Genomic DNA, 22,442 nt, shown 5'->3' on the forward strand with positions numbered 1-22,442 from the left:
CCTGTATTGGTAATGGTTGGGCCCCACTATGAATTGCGGATACTTTCTGGGGGCTCAGTGAATGGCTGAATATGGGGAAATATATATCCTGAAAACAGAAAGCTGAGAGCCAGTCTTGAGCTTGGAGAAAGAGGCAATGTTAACTGTTGCATGTTGAGGATGGCATGTATTTTGTTCAGTCTCATCAGGTCTAGGACAGGACAAAGACCACCCCACTTCCCTTCTTCAGAATGAAGAAATGCCAGAAAAAACAGCCTCTTCCCCAGTACTCCTGAGGAAGACAAAGCAAAGGAACAAGACCTCCACATTTTGTAATGGGCTCTCTTAAGAAGTGTCCCTGAAGAGGGAGAGGGAAGGGGTAAAGTAGAACTGGATGGGACAGCCCTGGACGACCACTGAACACTCAAATACCTCATGTCAAGGAAAACTACACCCATGGAATGGAAGAAGCAGCTTTCAAAGGTGGCATTCTCAAGACTGAGTTTGATGTGGTTTTTCAAAGTCTTGTCAATTCTCCTGTCATGTCAAAGGAGCAGCGAGTATTGCTGAGGAAGAGGAAGGCTGGCAACACTGTTGCATCTTAGGTGCTTTTTTGGTGTGATACTCCATTTGTCCGGGATAATAAGACTGTGTACAAGGTCTCAGCTGTGACTGGGGACAGAAAAAGTGTGACTCTCTAGACACCACAAGGTAGCTTTGGAGTCCATCAGTGAGTGTAAAGCAGTCTGTCCACTTAACAGGAAAAGTCCTCAATTGTGGTCTGCAACTCTCAGAATACCCAATACTTGGAGCACAATGTTCTACACATTATGGCCTCTGCGGTGACAGATTTGGTCATGGTTTCAGGTGTCCATTGCCCACCAATCGGCCTCTCTTTATTATATCCTTATGCGCCTCTCTGCTTTCATGAGGAAGGTCATCACCCTGACCCATGTTAGAAAGGCAAACTCAGCCGACATGGCCTGGCAATAAGTCACGTACAACTGTACAGAAACTGAGAAGTACAACTGCCTTCTAAATAGAGGCATCTGGGGTCTGTTGTCTTTTGGGCCACTTCTGTTTTATCTAAATTTTTCTTCAATGGCCAATATGACTAAGGAGCCTGGGTTGGACTAAGTGCAGAAGTACTCAAACCCCAAAAGGAGGTAACTCGCAACTATTTACGACTCATGTCACAATTGGTATTAATAGAGACTGGCATCTGCTACAGGGCTTTAGCTGTGTCTAGCAGTCCCTTGTTAATGGGGAGGACGATCCTGGCTAGACTAGAAGCTGACAGGAGGTTGAACAGTTTATGGGATTTCTGAGATGACAATGCTCGTTTTCCAGAGTCTCGACGATCCACATCAGGAGCTCCCGGAACACTTAACATTGTCTGCTGCCAGTACCTATGCAAAGGACATAGCTTCATGTGGCAATGACTAGGAAAGATTGTTAGGCTGCAAGAATGGATGTTGATGTTGCTCAGCCCCTGAATCATCTACTTGATAGTCTGGTGTAGCTGGTCTGGCCAAGAATGTCACTGGGGATGAAGCCCTCTCTCTTCCTTGAAGACCACCTGCTTCTAGATGTTTATGAAGGCAGACCCTAATATCCTTAAGAAGGCTCTGAACAGCATACTGTATAGTACAGATGACTCAGGTTGTTGTCTGGACCAATACCAGTCTTGATGGGCCAATGTGAGTTGGTAGGAGAACCCCATGGGGCCTCAGTGGCACTGATCAGACCTCAAATAAGCATCTCTGCTTGATAACAGGGAGAAAGTACACCATGACTACGATGTGTAGACTTCCCCTTGGGGGCCTCATCAACGTACATGGCATTTTCAGTACAGTAGACGTTCGTCAGTAACAATATATCAGTGCTCTTCTGCTATGTTGCTCCTAAGCAGCTGTTATGGGGGGGAATCATCTGACCAAACGCAGCCTGCTTTTTCTGATAACACTGCTCTACAGCCAAAATGCTTCTGAAATAAATGTAGTCTAACTTTACTAATTCTGGGTCACTGAACAAAAATGATGCTTAAAATTGTTGATTGGCTCTAGTTTTTCTGTTTAGCCAAAGTGAGCAGAGATGCCTCGTACTTGTGTGAACAATGCAGATAACTTCTGCTATGTTTGTGGTGAAGTGACTTTTGCATCACAAAAGCGCAGTATGGTTAAGAAAGCCTATCACCTTTATTTTGGCTGCAAAATTGGAGATCAGGACAAGAGGTGGGCCCCACACATATGCTGCAACACTTGTGCAACAAATCTTCGCCAGTGGTTGAACAGGAAAAGGAAATCTATGCCTTTTGCAGTGCCAATGATTTGGAGAGAGCCAACAGATCATACCAGCAATTGTTACTTCTGCATGGTGCCTCCAGCTGGGAAAGGTGTGTCAAAAGAAGAAAAAGTGGACTGTGCATTATCCAAACATTCCAGCAGCTATACACCAAGTACCCCACGGAGAAGGACTGCCGGTTCCTGATGCACCAGAATCATTCTCACTTGAGTCAGACGAGGAAGAGGAAGAGGATGAAACTTCTGGTCCTGAACCATCAATGTCACAGGACCCACATTTTCTCCCATCCTCCTCCTCTGAACCACACCTCATAACACAAGGTGAACTGAATGACCTTGTCAGGGATTTGGAACTACCCAAGAGTAAGGCAGAGCTGTTGGGCTCCAGACTACATCAGTGGAATCTCCTGGCAGGTGATGGTATGGTTTCCATATTCCGTGACCATCAAAAGGATCTTGTCCCATTCTTCTTCATGGAAGGCGATCTTGTAGCCTGCAACAACATCAATGGCATGATGGCAGCCCTCAATATCGTTCACGATCCAGATGAGTGGAGACTGTTCATTGATTCATCGAAGACGAGTCTTAAAGCTGTTTTACTGCATGATGGCAATGTTTTGCCATCAATTCCAGTTGGTCATGCAGTCCATATGAAGGAAACCTAGGACAACATGAAACAACTTTTGAGGTGCATAAACTATGACCAACATCAGTGGCAGCTTTGTGGCCATTTGAAGGTTGTTGCTCTCTTGCTTGGTCTGCAGACCGGATACACAAAGTATTGCTGTTTTCTCTGCAAATGGGATAGTCGTGCAAGAGATTCCCACTACATCCAGAAAGATTGGCCACTCTGACAGTCATTGGAGCCTGGGAGGAAAAGTGTTCAGCATCCACCACTTGTTGAATCATGGAAGATTTTGTTACCACCTTTACACATCAAGCTGGGTCTGATGAAGAACTTTGTCAAGGCCATTGACAAAACACAAGCAGCTTTCAAGCACCTCAGTGGAAAATTTCCAAGGTTAAGTGAAGCTAAGATAAAGGAAGGTGTCTTTGTTGGTCCTCAGATTCGTGAACTTCTTCGAGATGATGCATTTGACCATGCACTGCGTGGCAAGGAAAAGACGGCATGGAAAGCCTTCCAGTTAGTGGCAATAAATTGTCTCGGAAACAACAAGGCAGACAGCTACAGGTTGTTGGTGGAAAACCTCCTCAAGGCATACAAAAGCCTTGGTTGCAACATGTCACTAAAGATACATTTTTTGCACTCATCTAGATTTTTTTCCACCGAACTGCGGAGCAGTGAGCGATGAGCACGGCGAGCGATTTCACCAGGACATTGCAACAATGGAGAAACGCTATCAGGGCAAATGGAGCCCATCAATGCTTGCAGACTATTGCTGGACAGTGACAAGAGATGCTCCATTTAATGAATACAAGAGACAAGCCAAGAAGCGCCGAGTAGACACTGAATAGGACTAAACTATGTACATAATAGTTTTTTGCCTTTTGTTTCATAATAAATTTTATTTATATAACCCTTTTGCTGATTTTTTAAGTGTTACATAAACAGGACAGGTGAAATATCATGTAAAGCAACCATAAACACATGAAACGACCTAGGTTTACAATTTATGATTAAAACTCTTTCTACACAATATACATAGACATAAAAACTTAAATACCTTAGAAACAGTAGCCAGTTGTTTTAATTGTCATATTTGAATTCAGCACATCAAAATACATCATAAATAGCACATTTTATCTCTGAAGCAGATGACTTCTCAAAAATTGTAGACCAGTGTAATATATACTGTAGCTGTTTTATGTAACTATAATTGTAACAATGTGATGTATGTTTATTATTGCTACAGTATTACATTAGTATACCATACATTTTAAACATGTGCTCCATTTTGCATTTGTAGCCTACCACCATATTGTATCAAGAAAGCAGTATTAATTGACTTAATATTATACAAATAAGTTTTAATTTTATGTTTAAGAACAAACATCAACCATGACAACACAACCTCTTGCTCTTACTTGTAAACATTTTTTGAACTCAGACTTAACTAATACTTTGTACGCACTGTAAGTCGTCCTGGATAAGGGCATCTACTAAGCAAATAAATAACCACCTGAAGTATTACAATTCCACATCAAAAAGCTTATTCTATTTACAGAGTATCAACTTCTAAATTAAGAATGGATAAAACAGGCTCATTTTGTGTAAAAGAACTCTGTTAATTTGCTCTGCTTCTCAGTCACAATTTTGTTTTGAAGATGGGATTCAACCATCCCAGAGAGTTCTGTAGACCCTTCCTCTGAAAAGTGCTGACGTGTGTTCAAAGCCTTCAACAGCCTGGAGTCTGACAGAGGTGGAACTTCATCAAAATCATCCTCACTCTTGATTACGATATGTTTAGACAACACAAGCTCGTTTCTCAGGCCTTGCAAAAGCTGCAGCATTCAGCAAATCCTCATTCGCAGCCACAGCAGCTATCAAGTCCTCTTTTTTCCCATGTTGATTGGAAGCACATCATCATTCAGGGGGTCTTCAAACTCTTCAATATCTTCAATGTGCACACCTTCCACTGGCACAACAAATTTGCCTTTGCTGAAACAGCTGGAAATTTGTTAGCTTTACATCTTGCCATGCCTCAGCAACACGAACTGTAAATTTACAGTTTTCAGGACTGTCTGAATATCTGCACTGGGGTCCAAATCAAGAGAAACAATAACCACACGAGCTATATATGTTTAATCAAAAGATGTAGTGTTGGGGTAAGAATTTGAGCTGAATGTTTGAGAGAACCAATAGGGTTTGTGAAGCAAGTATCCAGAAAGAGGTAGATCTTACAGTTTTGCACAGGAAGTGGACAATCCCACCTTTTTTAGTCAGTTGATGAAAACCTGACATCCAGGCATTTGCTGAACTGATAACTGAGGGGTAGTTTACTGAAATCTTTCGGAAAGCATGTGGGTTGTTTTGACTTCCTGATCATGAACAGCAGGCGTTTGTCACTACCATCTATGTTGGCACAGATATGCAGTTATCCTGTCCTTTGAAGCTCTCTCTCCTTCTAGCTTTTCAATTTTTTCCTACTTGTCTTGTCGCAGAGCCCTTTCAGGTAACGTCCTGTTTTGTCAGCATTGTAGATATCAGCCAAGGAAAAATTTTCAAGAATGGGAGGACTTTTTCCACACTGCCACTGCTCAGCTGTTGGTTTGTCTGCCGACTGTTTTTTTTTTTTTTTTGCCAGGCTCTTTTCTGTAAGAGACATTGAAGAGTTTCTTCCATCTGGTAAACCAATTGTCACTTGCCTTAAAATCATTCAATCCAAGTGAAGCAGCAAGCTGAAGGGTTTTTCCTCGATTGTGGGTCCAGCAAGCAGTGCTCCCTGTGCCCTCTTCTCCTTGAGCCACATAAAGAGAGCCTGGTCAACATCAGGGGCTTTTCCTTCAGACCCGTGCTTACATCAGCTATTCGACTGTCCATCTTCATACTTAGCCAAAAGCTTCCACATTCTGCAAACAACTGATTTGAGTAACTCCCGCTTGACTGGGACTTGGTTTTGAGTAGTCCCTGAAATTTGATAGTCTGGGATAATCTGTACTTTTTCTTTCAGTGAGAGACTTCTTGGCATTTTGTCTGTTTTTGCCACACACACAAAAAAATGATGCTAATAAGAGGAGGTTGTGATGTCACAATGTCACAAAATGACAGGTTTCAGAGTAGCAGCCGTGTGTCAGTCTATATCCGCAAAAAGAACAGGAGTACTTGTGGCACCTTAGAGACTAAGACATTTATTTGAGCATTAGCTTTCGTGAGCTACAGCCCACTTCATCAGATGCATAGAATGGAACATATAGTAAGAAATATATATACACAGATAACATGAAAAGGTGGAAGTAGCCATACCAACTGTAAGAGGCTAATTAATTAAGATGAGGTATCAGCAGGAGAAAAAATAAAAACTTTTGTAGTGATAATCAAGATGGCCCATTTTAGACAGCTGACAAGGTGTGAGGATACTTAACGTGGGGAAACAGATTTAATGTGTGTAATGACCCAGCCATTCCCAGTCTCTATTCAGACCTAAGTTAATGGTATCTAGTTTGCATATTAATTCAAGCTCAGCAGTTTCTCGTCAGAGTCTGTTTTTGAAGCTTTTCTATTGCAAAATTGCCATCTTTAAGTCTGTTACTGAGTGACCAGATAGGTTTAAGTGTTCTCCTACTGGTTTTTGAATGTTATGATTCCGGATGTCAGATTTGTGTCCATTTATTCTTTTGCATAGAGACTGTTTGGTTTGGCCAATGTACACGGCAGAGGGGCATTGCTGGCACGATAGCATATCTCACATTGGTAGATGTGCAGGTGAACGAGCCCTAACAGTGTGGCTAATGTGATTAGGTCCTATGATGGTGTCATTTGAATAAATATGTGGACAGAGTTGGCATCAGGCTTTGTTGCAAGGATAGGTTCCTCGGTTAGTGTTTTTGTTGCTGGTGAGTATTTGCTTCAGGTTGGGGGGCTGTCTGTAAGTGAGGACTAGTCTGTCGCCCAGGATCTGTGAGAGTGAGGATAGATTGTAGATCTCTGATGATGTGCTGGAGAGCTTTTAGCTGGGGGAGTGAGGGTGACGGCTAGTGGCTCTTATGCAGCTGCTATGTTGCTGTTAGCAAGTGGAGAATTCATGGTAGGGAAAGCGTTCCCAGGGAAAAATGTTGTTCATAAGCGGCAGCTGCTCTTACAAAGTGTTGCTGCACTGGTGGCAGTGAATCTCTCAATACCAATGATGGACCTGGTTCTGCCAGAGTCTCCTCCCCAGACACCTTTTTAACAGTATCTGAACAGTAATCTATGGACGGCTTCCGTTTTTCTAGAGTTATCTATGTGGACTAATCCGCCAGCACTCCATTCATTTAGATGTGCCCCCCCCCAAACACACACACTCTTGGCTTATTTAATTCAGTTTGGAATGAATTCTCCCCTCAATTAAGTTAAGGTCAGTAAAGTATATCATTTGGACCAAGTGTCACATATACAAATCAGCTAGTCAACCAGAAGATATTTTCACAGTTGCCAAAAACAGCCTATCCTTCAAGAATAATGAAAGATATAAATATGCGAAAGTTGCATTACACACAGCTTACACCACACACTGTTATAACTATTACTTTAAAGTATTTTTTGTGCATGCAATGTAGGAAACAAAATTTACCTCAACTATACTAATCATATGAGGAAGCAGGCGATCCATTCGAACTTCCAGCAGCATCACCAAAGCCCGACACACATTTTTGCGTACTTCAGGCTCCTCATCTCCAGCCAATGCGAAGAGATTCTGTGAGGGAAAATTAAGACTCTTCTAATCCCATTATTTTATATGGAACAGTACTTGCTATCATCAAGCAAGCGATCATGCAAGTGCACATTTCTGTGTGTTCACTCAATCCCATTCAGTGATTGGAATTAATGCTCCTTTATATTCACCTGAAAGTATGTAATACTACACAGATTCTCTAACACTTTATATGGATATGATCAGGGCTGGATTAAAGCATAGGCACTATATACTATTGCCTCGGGGAGTTCTTCTTTAAATTAAAGTTTAGGGCTAGAAACTTGCCTTCAATCTAATAGTTACAAAGAAAGGCATGAACACATGATCCTAATATAATGGATGCACTAATGTTTCCCCAAGTCTGGTGCTATTGTTTGTCTGTCTGCAAAGTGTTAACACCAAGACTCAGTACCCCAGCAGGACCTGACGAGAGGCTTCTGTGGCAAGTAGAGAAAACAGTACCAAGCTTGATCCACTCAAAAAGTTGCCTCAGCAATAATAGTAACAAACGTAGGATGGGGACCCTGCTGATGCCAACCCAGTATCTCCAGGGAATGAGGAGAGAGGCCCATCTCTGGAAGGTGACTAGGTCTCTCTGCTCTCATACTCCTGGTGGAGGCAAGGGGGCACGCCACGAGGAATGGCCACACCAAAAAAGAAGCCTATGAGGGAGGTGGTAATAGGGTCCCCTCCAAATCATGATGTGCCTAAGGCCCTAGATTGCCTTGATCTAGCCCCCAAAGTCTTCTTTAAGAAACCCAACATAAATCTACGTTAAATAAACTCACTTCTAAGCAAAGAGGACCATGGCACACATGACAGAAGAAACTGGATTAGTACTGGTAATGAAAGAGCCTTCTACCATCATATACTCAAACATTTTCTCAGAGAACAATCCAGTGGCTCACAAAGGATAAGTATTTTTCTTGTTTAAGTGACACTACAGCATGTATTTTCAAAATTCCAATTATTCACATTTAGAACTTTCATCTCAGATTTACATAAACTCCTTCCAATGTAAGCCAAGCCACAAGGACCTCCGAGGCTAAGTTCACTTAAAAGGGAGGTTAGAGCAAAAGGTATTCTGAACTGGCCCACAAACAGGCAGTGCTGCCCCTATGGTGACATGGCCAGATCACTTAAAGGCTGTGCTGACTCAATATATCCTGCTTCTAGGTAGGCCACAGAAGTTCAAATGCAAATTAAGGCTGTAATCCCCCAGCACAACTGTGCATGAATACAAAAAAAATCTATGGGTAGCTGTAACCCTGGGTCAATATTCATATCTAGCAGACACACCGGATACAATCTGCAAACCCTATTCCAGCAGAAGTTAATCAAGACCCTCATTGTAATGTGTTATACTGCATGGAGGATTGTTCCCCCATCCCCAATCCCCTCCCGCAGTTACCTACTGACAACTGCCCTATATGTATAAATACACAGGTCAAAGTGGAGCAGAAATGAAGAGGTAACAGGAGGGCATGCATGATCACATGAATAATTTGCCCATGTAATTACTGAAATTGTGTATGGTATATGTATTTACAAATGGATAATTAGGCCATATGTATCTATTGTATTTATAAATTAAACAACTGTTCCCGATTTTGCACATAACTTGAAAATCTTGCCCATGATGCAATCATTATGAAGACTACTTGTTCTCCCCTCACAGAAATATTCATCAGTCTCTATTACAGTGGTTCTTAGTGGTTTTCTTGGTCCATGACCCATAAAACGACTGAAAAAATCATTCAGCAATCCACTATACTCCAGAATTCTTTGAAATCACAAATAGTTAAGGATTTTGGATCACAGGATAACTTTGGCACCATACTGTGGATTTAAAGAGGTGAAGGTGGAAAGCATGAAGGCTGGTGCACCTAGACTGAAGGAGCTACTGGACTGGGAGATAGAGTTTCTCCTTTTTCCACCTACTCACAAAGCACTCAGCTGTGGAAGCTGGGGAGCACTGCTGAGAGCTGCAAAGCTGATTCTACAGCCTCTCAAAGCCGCCTTCCCCACTCTAGATTTGAAGGACGGACGAACGATGCAGAGGAGCTACTTTACAATTGGGTAGTCTGATGTAGGATCAGAGGCAGCCACCGCAGAAGGGGGATGGAATAGTCTGCTCTTTCCCAGCGTCAGCAGGTTTCTAGGCAACTGCCAGCTTTGAGACACCAGTACTACTCAATAGGTGCCCCCGTCACGAACCACTGGTTGAAAATAGCTGTTTTAGTGCAGCCTGTTACTCCACTGTTTTAAATACTTAGCAAAGCAAACATAAGCAACAGGGTGGGGAGATCTTAATATTTTAAACCACTCCTCAGCCAAAGAAAAATACAAATTTAAAACTTATGTAATTAAGTCTAGGGCCAAGTCCTGGATACATGAGCTATAAACTTTCTGTATCGTTACTGCATGCAACACCTTTTACAGAAAAAGCAGGTTCTTTGTTTAACAGGATTCTAAGCTCTTGCTAATTCTAAAAATATAAAATTTAGAAAAAAATTCACCTACCTCAATAAAAGAATCAATGTGTAACATAAGAGCTTGAGTTCTACTGATGATAAACTGATTGACGCATGCAACAGCATGGGACCTAGAAGTAGAACAAGCATTAAGTTAAAACAGATGAAAACATTCATGATTAGAAACTTTCTAAACTGTATACAATCATAAAAAATTGGGAAGAGGAAAGCAAAAGCAAAAGACATACACTACAATGTCTAACCGTAATTTTCAGAATCAAGTAAAAGGAATCCAAATATGCAGATCAAGAAAGCATTTCCAAACTACATGGATTCATTTGTAATATTAAAATATTTTCTTTTCCAAAGGAAAACCTTAGGAATACAAAATACAATGCAACACCTACGGACTAAACCCTGCTCTTAAAAAAATAATCTAAAACAAATCCAAAGTACGTGCACTCAGTCAAAAAGCACAAGGCTGAGGAATTAAATCCTCTTCTGTAAGAGCCAGCAGGCAAATAGGCCACTTCTACAAGTCAGAGAGGCAGGCAAACAAGGCAGAATAGATGTGACCCACTGCTCACCAGCACAGGGTTTGGGGCCAACAGATGCACAGAGCAGATTCATTGACCAACCTCCCAGATTGTTCCAGTGCATAAAGCTAGCAAAGTGAAAGACATCTTCGAACTTGGCTCCTCTGCTCTAAGGCAGCACAGAATCCCCTAATCAATCTGCTACTATTGGGCCCTTTCAAGTCCACACATCTGTGCCTGGATTTGTCCTTAAGGTTTTGAAGAACTGGATGCATTTTGTAGAGTTCCTTACACTATATCAAGACTTTAAGACAGGCTATTAAAAAAAATGCATGATTAAAGATATGGAAGAACATCATGAGATTTGCTAGAATTATGGAATATGGCAGCTCTGGACACACTACTGTGTAATTTCTGATAAAAGGAGCTTATTCTTATGAATGTTCAATTTCTCTCATCTGAAACTAGTAGTCCCATGCAATCTATGTGGTGATCTTTATAATATATCTGCCTCCTTATTGTCAAACAAACAGATGATTATTTTTGCAATATTATTTATTTTCAGTGGAACTAGTATATATAGACAGGCCCAACTTCTCAAAATCTCAGACTCAAACCTGGATTTAAATTAAAATTTTAAAAGCTAAAATATTAACAAGATGGAGTGCTTTTTAAAAAAAAGCAAACAGATCCTAAATAAAATACATTCTAGATCACACCAACGATCGACAGATTAGAAATATGGGCAAGGAAACAAAGAAATATCAAAGGAAACAGACTAGACAAAACTAATAAAAAAGATGTTTTGTAGAACACAATCCTATATTAAGAGAAGACTGGATTTAACACATCTTTTCCATCCCTAGCTTCTATAATTTTCTATAGAACTAGGAAGTATTTTTTTCTTATTACATATCAGTTGACACCATTTGTATCCAAAAAAACCAGTGTAAAAACAACTGGATTCCATGTTCCATGTTTGCCCAGAACCTCAAACTGTTTTCAGGTACGGTCTTTAGACGTTTTCCCCCTTTTAATTTTAAGCTCTTATCCTGTTTAGGCCATTTTGGGGGATAGACATGTAGGAGCTTTACAGCTCCCCTCTAACCCTCTAAGAGAAATATATTTCCCTCAAGTGTTTAGAATAAATGTTTGATGACATCACTGAACAAGAATTACCTAGCCATGAAGGGAACTCAAAATGTGTGTATGTGTGTGCGCGTGCTCCTTTTTAAATAGTAGGCAGACAAAGAAGAGAAACAGCATTGACACACAGTAAGTAGAATGTGTTTTATTCAGAGGAAAATATTTTCCCCCATACATATTAGATTAGATCAAGCTCAGGACTGTTCCTTACACTAGACTGTTCTAATACTGTGTCTAGCCTAGTTTTAAAAGGCTCAGTGGCAAAAACCCACATCCTTGGTAACCTATTCCACAGCCTAACATTTCACTGTCATAAAATTTTTCCATCTTAATTTCTACTGTGATACTTCTCCCTACAGTCTCTTCAACCCCATCACACTAGTAGTTTACAATATGAAATCTATACCCGTGTCTTCTCAGCATCATCATCTTTTGTTGTTCATCTGAATTTTTGCTATGTGAGCAGTAACTTCTAACTTATTTGGTGTCCAGAAATGAACTACATAAATATTGCAGCAACAGCTAGTTATTTCTTCTCACATACTATGACGACGCTGTACATGCAACTCAAAACTACTTTTGGCTGTATTACCCCAGTGGTTCTCAAACTTTTGTAGTGGTGACCCCTTTCACATAGCAAGCCTCTGAGTGTGACCCCTCTTATAAATTAAAGTTTTTTTATATATTTAACACCATTATAAATGCTGGAGGCAAAGCGGGGTTTCGGGTGGAGGTTGACAGCTCATGGACCCCCCCCGGAATAACCTCACGACCCCCTGAGGGGTTCCGATCCCCAGTTTGAGAACCTCTGTATTACCCTGTAAAATCATGTTTAATTTTATGCCCATAACCACCCCACAGTTTTTACAGTTATCCTTTATATAAAGTATAGTTATATACTTTAGATTATTTTCCAGCCCCCGGATATTTCTATTTTATATCAATATTGTAGTCCCCCCATCTAAAAAATGTGTTTTTTATTTGTTCTCATGAAAGATTAGAAACACTCTAAAATGCTGGTAGAGTCAGAAAAGCAATTTGATGAGGAACATGTTACACACACTTGCTTTACTGACAAAATGTATGTTACTGCTTTTTTATTCATGTTCACATCGCAGTCAATACAGCTATGAAAGAGTGATCTGTATTCTATTCTGGCTCATGCTTTCATGAGCAAGAGATTTATTAACTAAGTTCCAGCTGCTTATTGCTGGTGAAGCCAAGAGAACACAGTTGACTTTCAAGACCCTAGGCTGGTAGTAAGGCTGAAGACAGACTACATCTTTTTACTTTTTAAACTAAGCAAAAAGTGACATGCAAGTCATTGACAATAACATGGACTCTCAATGCTTCTTTTTTCCCCTGCACCATTACACATGCAGGATCACTTTTCAGACATTTTAAACAATACCACAAGATATATTATCTAAATCAATTTTCATCTGAGACTGCAGTGCTGCACGTATGCCTACCTTATTTTTGGACTGCTGTGTTTGAAGAACTGTAAAAATTTAGGAATCATGATATTGAGCGGTCGGTCTAATACATCACTATCTAAGATTTCAGCAGAATCTTCACATATCTTCTGAAGAGCTCCAAATGCACCCTGTAAAATATGTAAGTTTGCTTTCTTCAGAAAAAAGTTAGTTTCCTAAGAAAGTTCACCCCCCCACACCCCAAAAAGGAAAAGAAAACCATTGAGTAGCTAAATATCTCTATTTAGTAATGAGCATGGCTAGCTATTTGTAACAGTTAGCAAACAGATGCAGTTATGACCTAACACACATTAGTAAGTTTCAGCTCAATTTCATGATGAAAAGAGACAAGTAATTTTACATTTTGATCTGATCTGCAAGATCCCAACTTGAGTAGTAGGTGACAGATTTTGTTTGGTCATTCAATGCTAGTCTATCCATACTACATGTTTTCCCTGCCATATTTACTAAATGTAATTAAGACTACACATCAGATCTTAAGTTATTGGCAAAAAACTTTCCTCCATTTATACTAATGCAGAGCATTTTCCCCTACATTTCAAAGTTTTAAATCCAAGGTGACAATTTCCTAAATTATCTGTACTTGATTTTAAATGTGTACAATAAACCCTAAAACTCCGTCCATAAAATGGTCAATTTGAACATTTTGAAACTGGTTTCTCCCACTCCATCCAAAACAAAGTATTAAGAAAATAAGAAAAATAGTTTATCCAGGAGAGAGTTAGCCTTCCTAGACCATCCCTGTCAGATTTGATCTTGAATACTGTTTATTGTTCTCAAATCTTTACAGAGACTTTTTACACATCTCAAACAGCTTTTGTAGATCCAATATAGAGTAACTAAAATCATGTAGCAAAGGGAATCCAGTAGTAGGTTATATTTTCATAACAGAGGTAGCAACTGTTCTGATAATTTAAGACTTGAATCTAGCAAGCTTAACATTTGCCTTCTTCTGTACCCATTTTTGATCACCTTAGGTCTCAAAAGTAATCTCATTCTCACATCAGTCCAATGTAACTTCTATAACAAAGGAAGTTTTAGGATACATTCCAGAAGGAAAGAAACAGAAGCCATACCACTTCAGTCAGGCAAAAGAGTAAGTCACTGTTCAGTTAAAAAATAGGTATGTGGCCATAAGAAGCTAGAATGAATAATCAGTTGGAACTACTGAGTGTTAGAGAAATGGTTCCCAAACTTTTTACTAAGGTGACTCACTAACTGTATATTCTCTGTCGTGGGGGGGGGGGGGGGCGCGGAACACACGACACCAACCACTACCCCTGATCCCTCACACACCTTCCCTTTTTCAGCTCCCTAGCTCCATTTCCCACATCTCTCCTCTTTCTCACTCAGCTCCTCCCACTCCCCAGGCCAGCCCCGCCCCTTTACTCTTGCTCTCCAAAACTTGTCCCCTCCTGCAGCCCAGCCCCGATTACCACCAGGCTGCTGACTGCTCACTCACTGGCCCTGTCAGCTTCCTCTGCGCTGCAACCGCTGCCACTACCCAGCTGCCTGCTGCCCAGGGGAAACGAGAACCCAAGGGACAGACTGCTGGCCAGCCACTGGCCCAGCTGCTTCCTCTGTGCTACTACTGTCTGGATTCTGTTCCCCAAGGAAAGTGCTTCTGGGGCACATGCAACCAACCTAGACCCTTCCTGCAACCCACTGGTGCATGGGGACCTATGGTTTGGGAAACACTGCTCAAGATAGACCACAAGCATATGAAATATGACTTTTTCCTCTAAATTTGTATTTGAAACAAAACTCCTCACCTCACAGGTATTGTAGTCTTCAGAATCCAAGAGGCTGCAAAGCTTTGGTAAGAGTTCAGGCCAATTCTGCAATTCCCCCTTAGAAGCAATAGTTGTAATCAGAATGCCTTGGAAGTGTTAAAGAAAAAGAATGAAAAAAAAGTGAGATTCTCTTAAGAAACGCAGGTTTAGCATGATACAGTTTTTGTAAACACCCTCACCTCCCCAGTACAATTGCCCAAATAACTACTTAGTTAAGTAGTTTGCTTTTTGTTAAGAGTGAACAAATGTGGAGGAAGGAAATTTTATTACAAAGAAAGTTACTAGATAGCCTCTCTCCTATTAGAATTGACTGGGAATCCAGCTGACCGTTCTTGCCTGTTCCCAAGGAGGTAGTTCAGACCTGTCAATCAACAACAAAAATCTGGGTCACTTCCCCTCACCCTGCTAGCCCACAAAACCTCCTTCAAACCAAATGCAAGTGCTTGAGTAGTGCTCTGCTATAACTTGGTTTAAGAAATTTGGCTCGTCAACATAGAAATGAAAAATACAAAACCCCAATAGAAGAACCCAAATATAGAAGTGCCAGTACTAGGCTTCTTGACATAAGTTTCCCACCACTGGTTGAGCACCACTAACTATAGCAACAGTGTAAGCACTATGAATAAGCAGGACAAAAGGTGAACAACATTTTATGGATCATGCCATCCAACACTGCTCACAGAAGAGCTATATGACACAGTACACTGATGGCTGCCAGTACCTTTTCTACACTAGCATTCCAACTATTGCTATCACCAATCAGCATATATACTCTTGAACACAGGTGAGGAGAAACAAACCTAGAATCCCCAGCAGTTCTCAATTTTGAATCAGTTCTCAATTTCCAGGAGTCTTCAATATAAATTTGAACATCCTCAAACATTGTACAAGAGCTTTAAGACCAAATACTGCTCTGTCTCTCCCCTGACCATTTTGGTACTGTGTAGAACAGGCCTGCACAACTCGTAAAGCGGCGAGCGGCACATTCCTCCAAAGAAAACAGCTGAGGGCCGAAACCTCCCGGCCCCGCGGAAACACCCCGCCCCAGAGCCGCCCAGCCCTGCGGAAACAAACCGTCCTTCCCCAGCGCCGCCCCACCAAAACAGCTGTGGGCAAAAAAGGACAGTTGGGGGTGGGGAGGTGATACTTTATTTTAAATCAACCATGGGATCCCAGCTAAAGAGGTGGCTGGGAGCCCTCAGGGTCAAATTAAAGGGCCCGGGGCTCCGGCGGCTGGGGGAACCCGGCAGGGCCGGCTCTAAGTTTTTTGCTGCCCCGAGCAAAAAAAAAAAAATTTGGCTGCCCCCCTTCCCAGCCCTGGGCTCCCCCATGTACCCTCCTGCTGCCCCAGTCTTGGGCTCTCCCCCCAGCCACACACACCCCCTGCCGCCCCAGCACTGGACTTCCCCCTTTCCTCCCCACCAGTGCCCTCCCTCCACCCTGCTGCTGCCCCAGACCTGGGCTCCCCCCACCCCCACCAGTGCCCCCCCCCACCGCCTGCCGCCCCAGCCCTGGGTTCCCCCCCACCAGTGCCCCCCCCCACTTCCTGCCGCCCCAGCCCTGGGTCACTGGTAACTCGCTCCCAGGGCGGGTCATTCAGCAGGAATTTTGGATGTGCACAAAACACAGACAGGATTGGTTCCCATATGGTTACAGAGCTGCAGTAAAGTGGAACAATTTTCAGCTTGTGTGATTGGAGGCTATCTGGATGCATATTATAAGATTGTCCTCCATAAATGAGGAAAAGTTGGGGTGCCTTTATTATTCTTTTGTTCCACTCTTTCTTTCTATGGGGAATTTGCCAATGCAATATCACTGTCTTCCTTTCAAACAAACTAAAAGGCAATGGCTGTTGAAAATAGCAATTCTAGTCCTAATAAGCATTTCTTGCTCAATTTTATCCTACTTTTTCTACAGCAAGTTACAGTGGATCAGTATATTTGATTTGGGAGAAATGAAGTAAAAGCTGCCCAAATTGAGCTTGAGCACTCCTGAATTTTGAGTTGTTCCAATCTGGAAGGCAGGTGCTGGAGTGGGGGGAGGGGGCTGTGGGCTCCACGGGGGAGCATGGCAGCAACTGTCTGGAGCTGCACGGAGCAGGAAACACGCTGGTCTGAGTGGCACGGTAAGCAGGCTGGGGGTTGGAGAAGGGGTAGGTGGTTCCAGGGGGCAGTCAAGGGACAGGGAGCAGCGGGGGTTGGATGGGGCAGAGGTTCGGAGGGGCAGTCAGGGGACAGGCAGCAATTGGATAGGCATGGGAGTCCCAGAGGTTTATCAGGGGACGGGTAGGGGGTGAGGTCCTGAGGGGAAGTTGGGAGGGTCTCAGGAGGGAGCAGTTGGGGACAAGGAGAAGGGAGGCTTAGATAAGGGCTGGGGTCCCAAGGGGCAGTTGGAGCAGGGGGTCTCGGGAGGGGGCAATCGGGGGGACAAGGAGCAGCGGTGCTTAGATAGGGGGTGGGAGTCCTGGGGGGGTCAGTTGGGGCAGGGGTATGGGGAGGGGGCAATCAGCGGCCACGGGCTGGGATTCAAAGGGCTCTGGGCTGCCGGCAGCTGCAGGGAGCCCTGAGCCCTTTAAATCCCAGCCGCGGCTGGGAATCTCTGCGGGCAGCCCAGAGCCCTTTGAATCCCGGCGGCGGCTGGGATTTAAAGGGCTCTGGGCTCCCCGCGGCTGCGGGCAGAGCCCTTTGATTCCCTGCCATGTCCGGGATTCAAAGGGCTCTGGGCTGCCCGCAGAGCACCATGTGCGGGGGATTTAGAATCCCCCTGCGGGCCACACAGTGAGGCTCCGTGGGCCGCATGTTATGCAGGCCTGGTGTAGAAGATCAAATGAGTGTTCATAGGAAGAGACATGCTCTGTTGTCCCAGTTTGAAGAAGGTACTCCATGAATTTCTGAATGACCAACTGTTTTATTGAGTTGGTTTTTAATGAAGGAATCTAGTACTCTACATCTCCTGGGTAGGGATTTAAATTTCAGAGCGGTCTCTCCAAACTGAATTTAGAATTCACCCACCTGATGTGATGTGGATGCATAAGGTGAACAAAATGTTGAGATCTCCTCTGTGTTTTTCTGAACAGATTGGGGAAGGAAGCTAGTAGTAGTAGCCTGAGGTGGTGAAAGTTTTAGAAAGAAAACTGGCTATGGAGTGGGACCTATCATCTCCTTCTGAAATTCCTATAGGCTCTTGAAGAATGAAGATCCTTAAAAAGTCTGTCTAAAGCAAAGTTCTTTCATCATTGCTTTATAGAGGAGAGGGACTTCTTACTCTGCAAGTTCAGCAGCTGTCATATGCAGGTGCTCTTCAAAAAAATTAGTTTACCCCCAGAAATCTTAAAAGTAGCCATGAGCTGGCTGGCTAAAGTATTCACAAGGTGTGCATACAAGAGCCTATTCAAGGCCTCTGACCTACTGACAAAGGTTATTCACAATGACAGTGGACTGAATCTTAGTGTCGCTTGTGTATGATTACAATGCTTCCACTTTAGGAAAGTAATTTAGTGGTTTTGTCAACCTTTTGGTCAGTTTTTATTGCCTCAGATGCAGGGGAAAATAGCTACAATTTGTTTCAAACTCTTAGTATGTAGGCTCAAAGAATAAAGAACAGAGTGACTCTGAAAATTAATGTTCAGACACTTTTATATAGATTTTCATCCCAAGCATTTGAGCTTCTCATGGAATTTTACTTTCTCTAAAGGTTTAAGTAATAGCTCGCATCCCACTTATTGTGAAGGCTAGGACTATAACAATGTTTAAAAGGGGACTGGATAAATTCATGGTGGCTAAGTCCATAAATGGCTATTAGCTAGAATGGGTAAGAATGGTGTCCCTAGCCTCTGTTCGTCAGAGGATGGAGATGGATGGCAGGAGAAAGATCACTTGATCATTGCCTGTTAGGTTCACTCCCTCTGGGGCACCTGGCATTGGCCACTGTCAGTAGACAGATACTGGGCTAGATGGACCTTTGGTCTGACCCGGTACGGCCATTCTTATGTTCTTAGTGGCGAAGAAACTGAGGAGGTCAAAGATCTTTTAGCTTTCTAGATTTCTCTGTATGAAGTTGAGAAGGATAATAGACAGTAGCAGGTAATGATGAGAGTTTCTTTTCCACTCCTTCAAGTTATAGCACTGCTAGAATCCTTTTGACCTAATTTAAGACTAGAGACAAAAGACAGAAAAGAAGGTTGCCTACCCATCGGGGGTGCAACTGTGCCTCACTTTCCTCAGTGATCAACAATCTCCCTCAATTCAACATGGGAAAGTAGTCTTATGGCCAAACTACAAACTCCTCTCCATCAAAAGATTAAAAGTTCAGAGCCCAACAAAAAGCCTTCATCTAGTTCTGCTTTGAGCCACAGCTTCTCCTCAGCGGTGCAGGAAAAAGTTTCTCTCCCCTTGCAAAGTCAACAACTTATCCTTTATTCTTGATACAAGAGCATTAAACAACCCCTCTAAGATGCATAGGGGAGCCCCCAAGACCCTAAACCATGAAATAATTTTCTCACTTCACTCTTCTCTCAGAGCCATCTCTTATGCCTTTCTTTCTCCCAACCCATCCCCCCAGTCCTGCCACAGTCCCTCTTGAATTCTTTCCCCAACTCCCTCTCTGTGGCCTGGTCTACACTAGGCGTTTAAATCGGTTTTAGGAGCGTAAAACCGATTTAACGCCGAAACCGTCCACACTAGCAGGCACCTTATATCGATTTTAATGGCTCTTTAAACCGGTTTCTGTACTCCTCCCTAACGAGAGGAGTAACGCTAGTATCGGTATTAACATATCGGATTAGGGTTAGTGTGGACGCTGATCGACGGTATTGGCCTCCGGGAGCTATCCCACAGTGCACCAGTGACCGCTCTGGACCGCAATCTGAACTCGGATGCAGTGGTCAGGTAAACAGGAAAAGCCCCGCGAACTTTTGAATATTTCCTGTTTGCCCAGCGTGGAGCTCCGATCAGCACGGGTGGCGATGCAGTCCGAAATCAAAATAAAAAAAAGAGCTCCCGCATGGACCATGCGGATGTGATCACTGTAAGGGCAGGCAAATCCGTTCTATCCGTTCTATCAGCGCTCCGTTAGAATCCTTTTTTAAAAATCTCCAGACAGACGCCATAGCAGGGACTCAGCGCACTGCAGCGTGACAAGCGTAACGGAAAGCCAAAGAATCAAATGGATGCGCATGGACTGGAGGACTGAAGCTATCCCACAGTTCCTGCAGCCTCCTAAAATTATTTGCATTCTTGGCTGAGCTCCAAATGCTTCTAGGGTCAAACACAGTGCCCGCGGGTCAGGGCATAGCTTGGCAATCTACTCACCCACCCCCCACCCACCCCAGAAGCGAAAGGTAAAACAATCCTCTGACTCTTTTACATGTCACCCTATCTTTACTGAATGCTGCAGATAGACGCGATAGTGCAGCACTCAACACCAACATCCTTGCTCCCCCCCCCGTCATGGGCGGCTGATGGTACAAAAAGATGGAAATCCATCCTCATCATCAGCATAAGCTGATCGTGCAAAATGATGGAAATCTATCCTCATCATCAGCCTCAGCTGATGGTACAAAAGGACTGGTAACCATCCTCGTCATCAGCCTATTGGCCCTAATTTTTTCTGGTGGATGGATGGTGCAATATGGCTGGTAACCATCCTCATCATAGCAACAGGGGGCTGAGCTCCATCAGCCCCCACCCTTCATGTGTAAAGAAAAGATTCAGTTGCCCCTGGACTAGCAGTGGGATGCTGGGCTTCTCTCCTACACACTGCTTAATGTCCTGTCTGGACTATCATAGCAGCTGGAGGCTGCCTTCCACTCATTTCTCACTAACAAGTCAGTGTGTCTTATTCCTGCATTCTTTATTAATTCATCACACAAGTGGGGGGACAATGCTACGGTAGCCAAGAAAGGCTTTGGGAAGAACGGAATCAACAGGTGGGGTTGTTACAGGAGCACCCCCTGTGAATAGCATACAGATAATTTCTGCGGGCTCTGACACAGAGCAGGTGGTTCTCTAGCACACTTGCCTATATTAGGCAGCACAGATTCTATTTTTAGATACCAAAAAGGAGGGATTGACTCAGGGAGTCATTCCCAATTTTGCTTTGCGCCCTGGCTGATCGGCCAGGGGCACTTATGACAGCAGCCAATGGTACAAAACGATGGAAGGTACAATATGGCTAGTAACCACTCTTGGCTTTTGCGCCCCTGGCTGATTGACCAGGGGCACTAGCAGCAAATGGTACAAAAGGACTGGTAGCCATGATCATCCTCAGTTCCAATTTATGGAAGGGTTTGGATGGTGCAATATGGCTAGTAACCATCTCTGCTGTCATGCAAAAGCAAAAGCATGCTTCTGTGTAGCGCTGCTGAATCGCCTCTGTGAGTGGCATCTAGTACACATACGGTGAGAGTCACAAACGGCAAAACAAGCTCCATGATTGCCATGCTATGGCATCTGCCAGGGCAATCCAGGGAAAAAAGGCGCGAAATGCTTGTCTGCCGTTGCTTTCCCAGACGAAGGAGTGACTGACGACATTTACCCAGAACCACCCGCGACAATGATTTTTGCCCCATCAGGCACTGGGATCTCAACCCGGAAGTTCCAAGGGGCGGGGGAGGCTGCGGGAACTATGGGATAGCTAGGGAATAGCTACCCACAGTGCAACGCTCCAGAAATCGACGCTAGCCTCGGACCATGGACGCACACCACCGATTTAATGTGTTTAGTGTGGCCGCGCGCACTCGATTTTATAAAATCTGTTTTACAAAACCGGTTTATGCAAATTCGGAATAGTCCCGTAGTGTAGACGTACCCTGTTAAGAGCTGCACTACAGGTCTTGCCCAGAACATCAGCAGGCTGCTAATACCCAGGGCGGGCTCCAGCTTTTTTGCCACCCCAAGCAGCAAAGCAAAAAAAAAAAAGGCCACAACTGGCAGCACTTTGGCAGCAGCTCTACTGTGCCGCTTCATTGTTCGGTGGCGGTTTCTTCCCTCCGAGAGGGAGGGAGGGACCCACCGCCGAATTGCTGCCGAAGACCCGGACATGCTGCCTCTTTCCATTGGCTGCCCCAAGCACCTGCTTCCTTTGCTGGTGCCTGGAACTGGCCCTGTTAATACCTCCAAGTTGCTCCTTCTTGTAAGAAAAAAAGAGAACTTGTATATAGTCCAGACTACTTTCCCAGCATTCTTTGCTATAGAGCCCATCAATCTGAGAACTACAACCCCCAGAATACTTTTTGTCCTGGATTGAGGCAGCAACAGAATCCTAGTTTGAGGCCTGTCTTTGAAGGGCCAGTGTACCCTGTTACAGAGAAAAGTTTTTACTTTGAGGAGGGAACTGGGTCAAACTCCCCTCATGATAATCAC

The 22,442-nt window shown here is 43.4% G+C and overlaps 1 protein-coding gene and 1 long non-coding RNA gene across 10 annotated transcripts in view; one reads left to right on the forward strand and one right to left on the reverse strand.

Annotated features, from left to right (window-relative positions):
- The window catches only part of TNPO1 (transportin 1), a 387,652-nt gene that overhangs the window by 76,240 nt on the left and 288,970 nt on the right, over nucleotides 1-22,442 (reverse strand). For all 9 annotated transcript variants that reach the window (XM_039544333.1, XM_039544330.1, XM_039544332.1 and 6 more), the window contains 4 exons: nucleotides 15,061-15,167; nucleotides 13,265-13,398; nucleotides 10,160-10,241; nucleotides 7,514-7,636 (listed from right to left, as the gene is read on the reverse strand). In XM_039544333.1, coding sequence (XP_039400267.1) covers nucleotides 7,514-7,636; nucleotides 10,160-10,241; nucleotides 13,265-13,398; nucleotides 15,061-15,167 — 446 coding nt within the window. The remainder of the gene's footprint in view (nucleotides 1-7,513; nucleotides 7,637-10,159; nucleotides 10,242-13,264; nucleotides 13,399-15,060; nucleotides 15,168-22,442) is intronic.
- Nucleotides 1-22,442, forward strand: part of LOC120407949 — a 54,378-nt gene that overhangs the window by 31,630 nt on the left and 306 nt on the right. The window contains exon 2 of the long non-coding RNA XR_005600347.1: nucleotides 14,266-14,384. This is a non-coding gene — a long non-coding RNA (uncharacterized LOC120407949). The remainder of the gene's footprint in view (nucleotides 1-14,265; nucleotides 14,385-22,442) is intronic.

The sequence above is a fragment of the Mauremys reevesii genome, linkage group 6 (genome assembly GCF_016161935.1).
Source record: "Mauremys reevesii isolate NIE-2019 linkage group 6, ASM1616193v1, whole genome shotgun sequence".
NCBI classification, from domain to species: domain Eukaryota; kingdom Metazoa; phylum Chordata; order Testudines; family Geoemydidae; genus Mauremys; species Mauremys reevesii.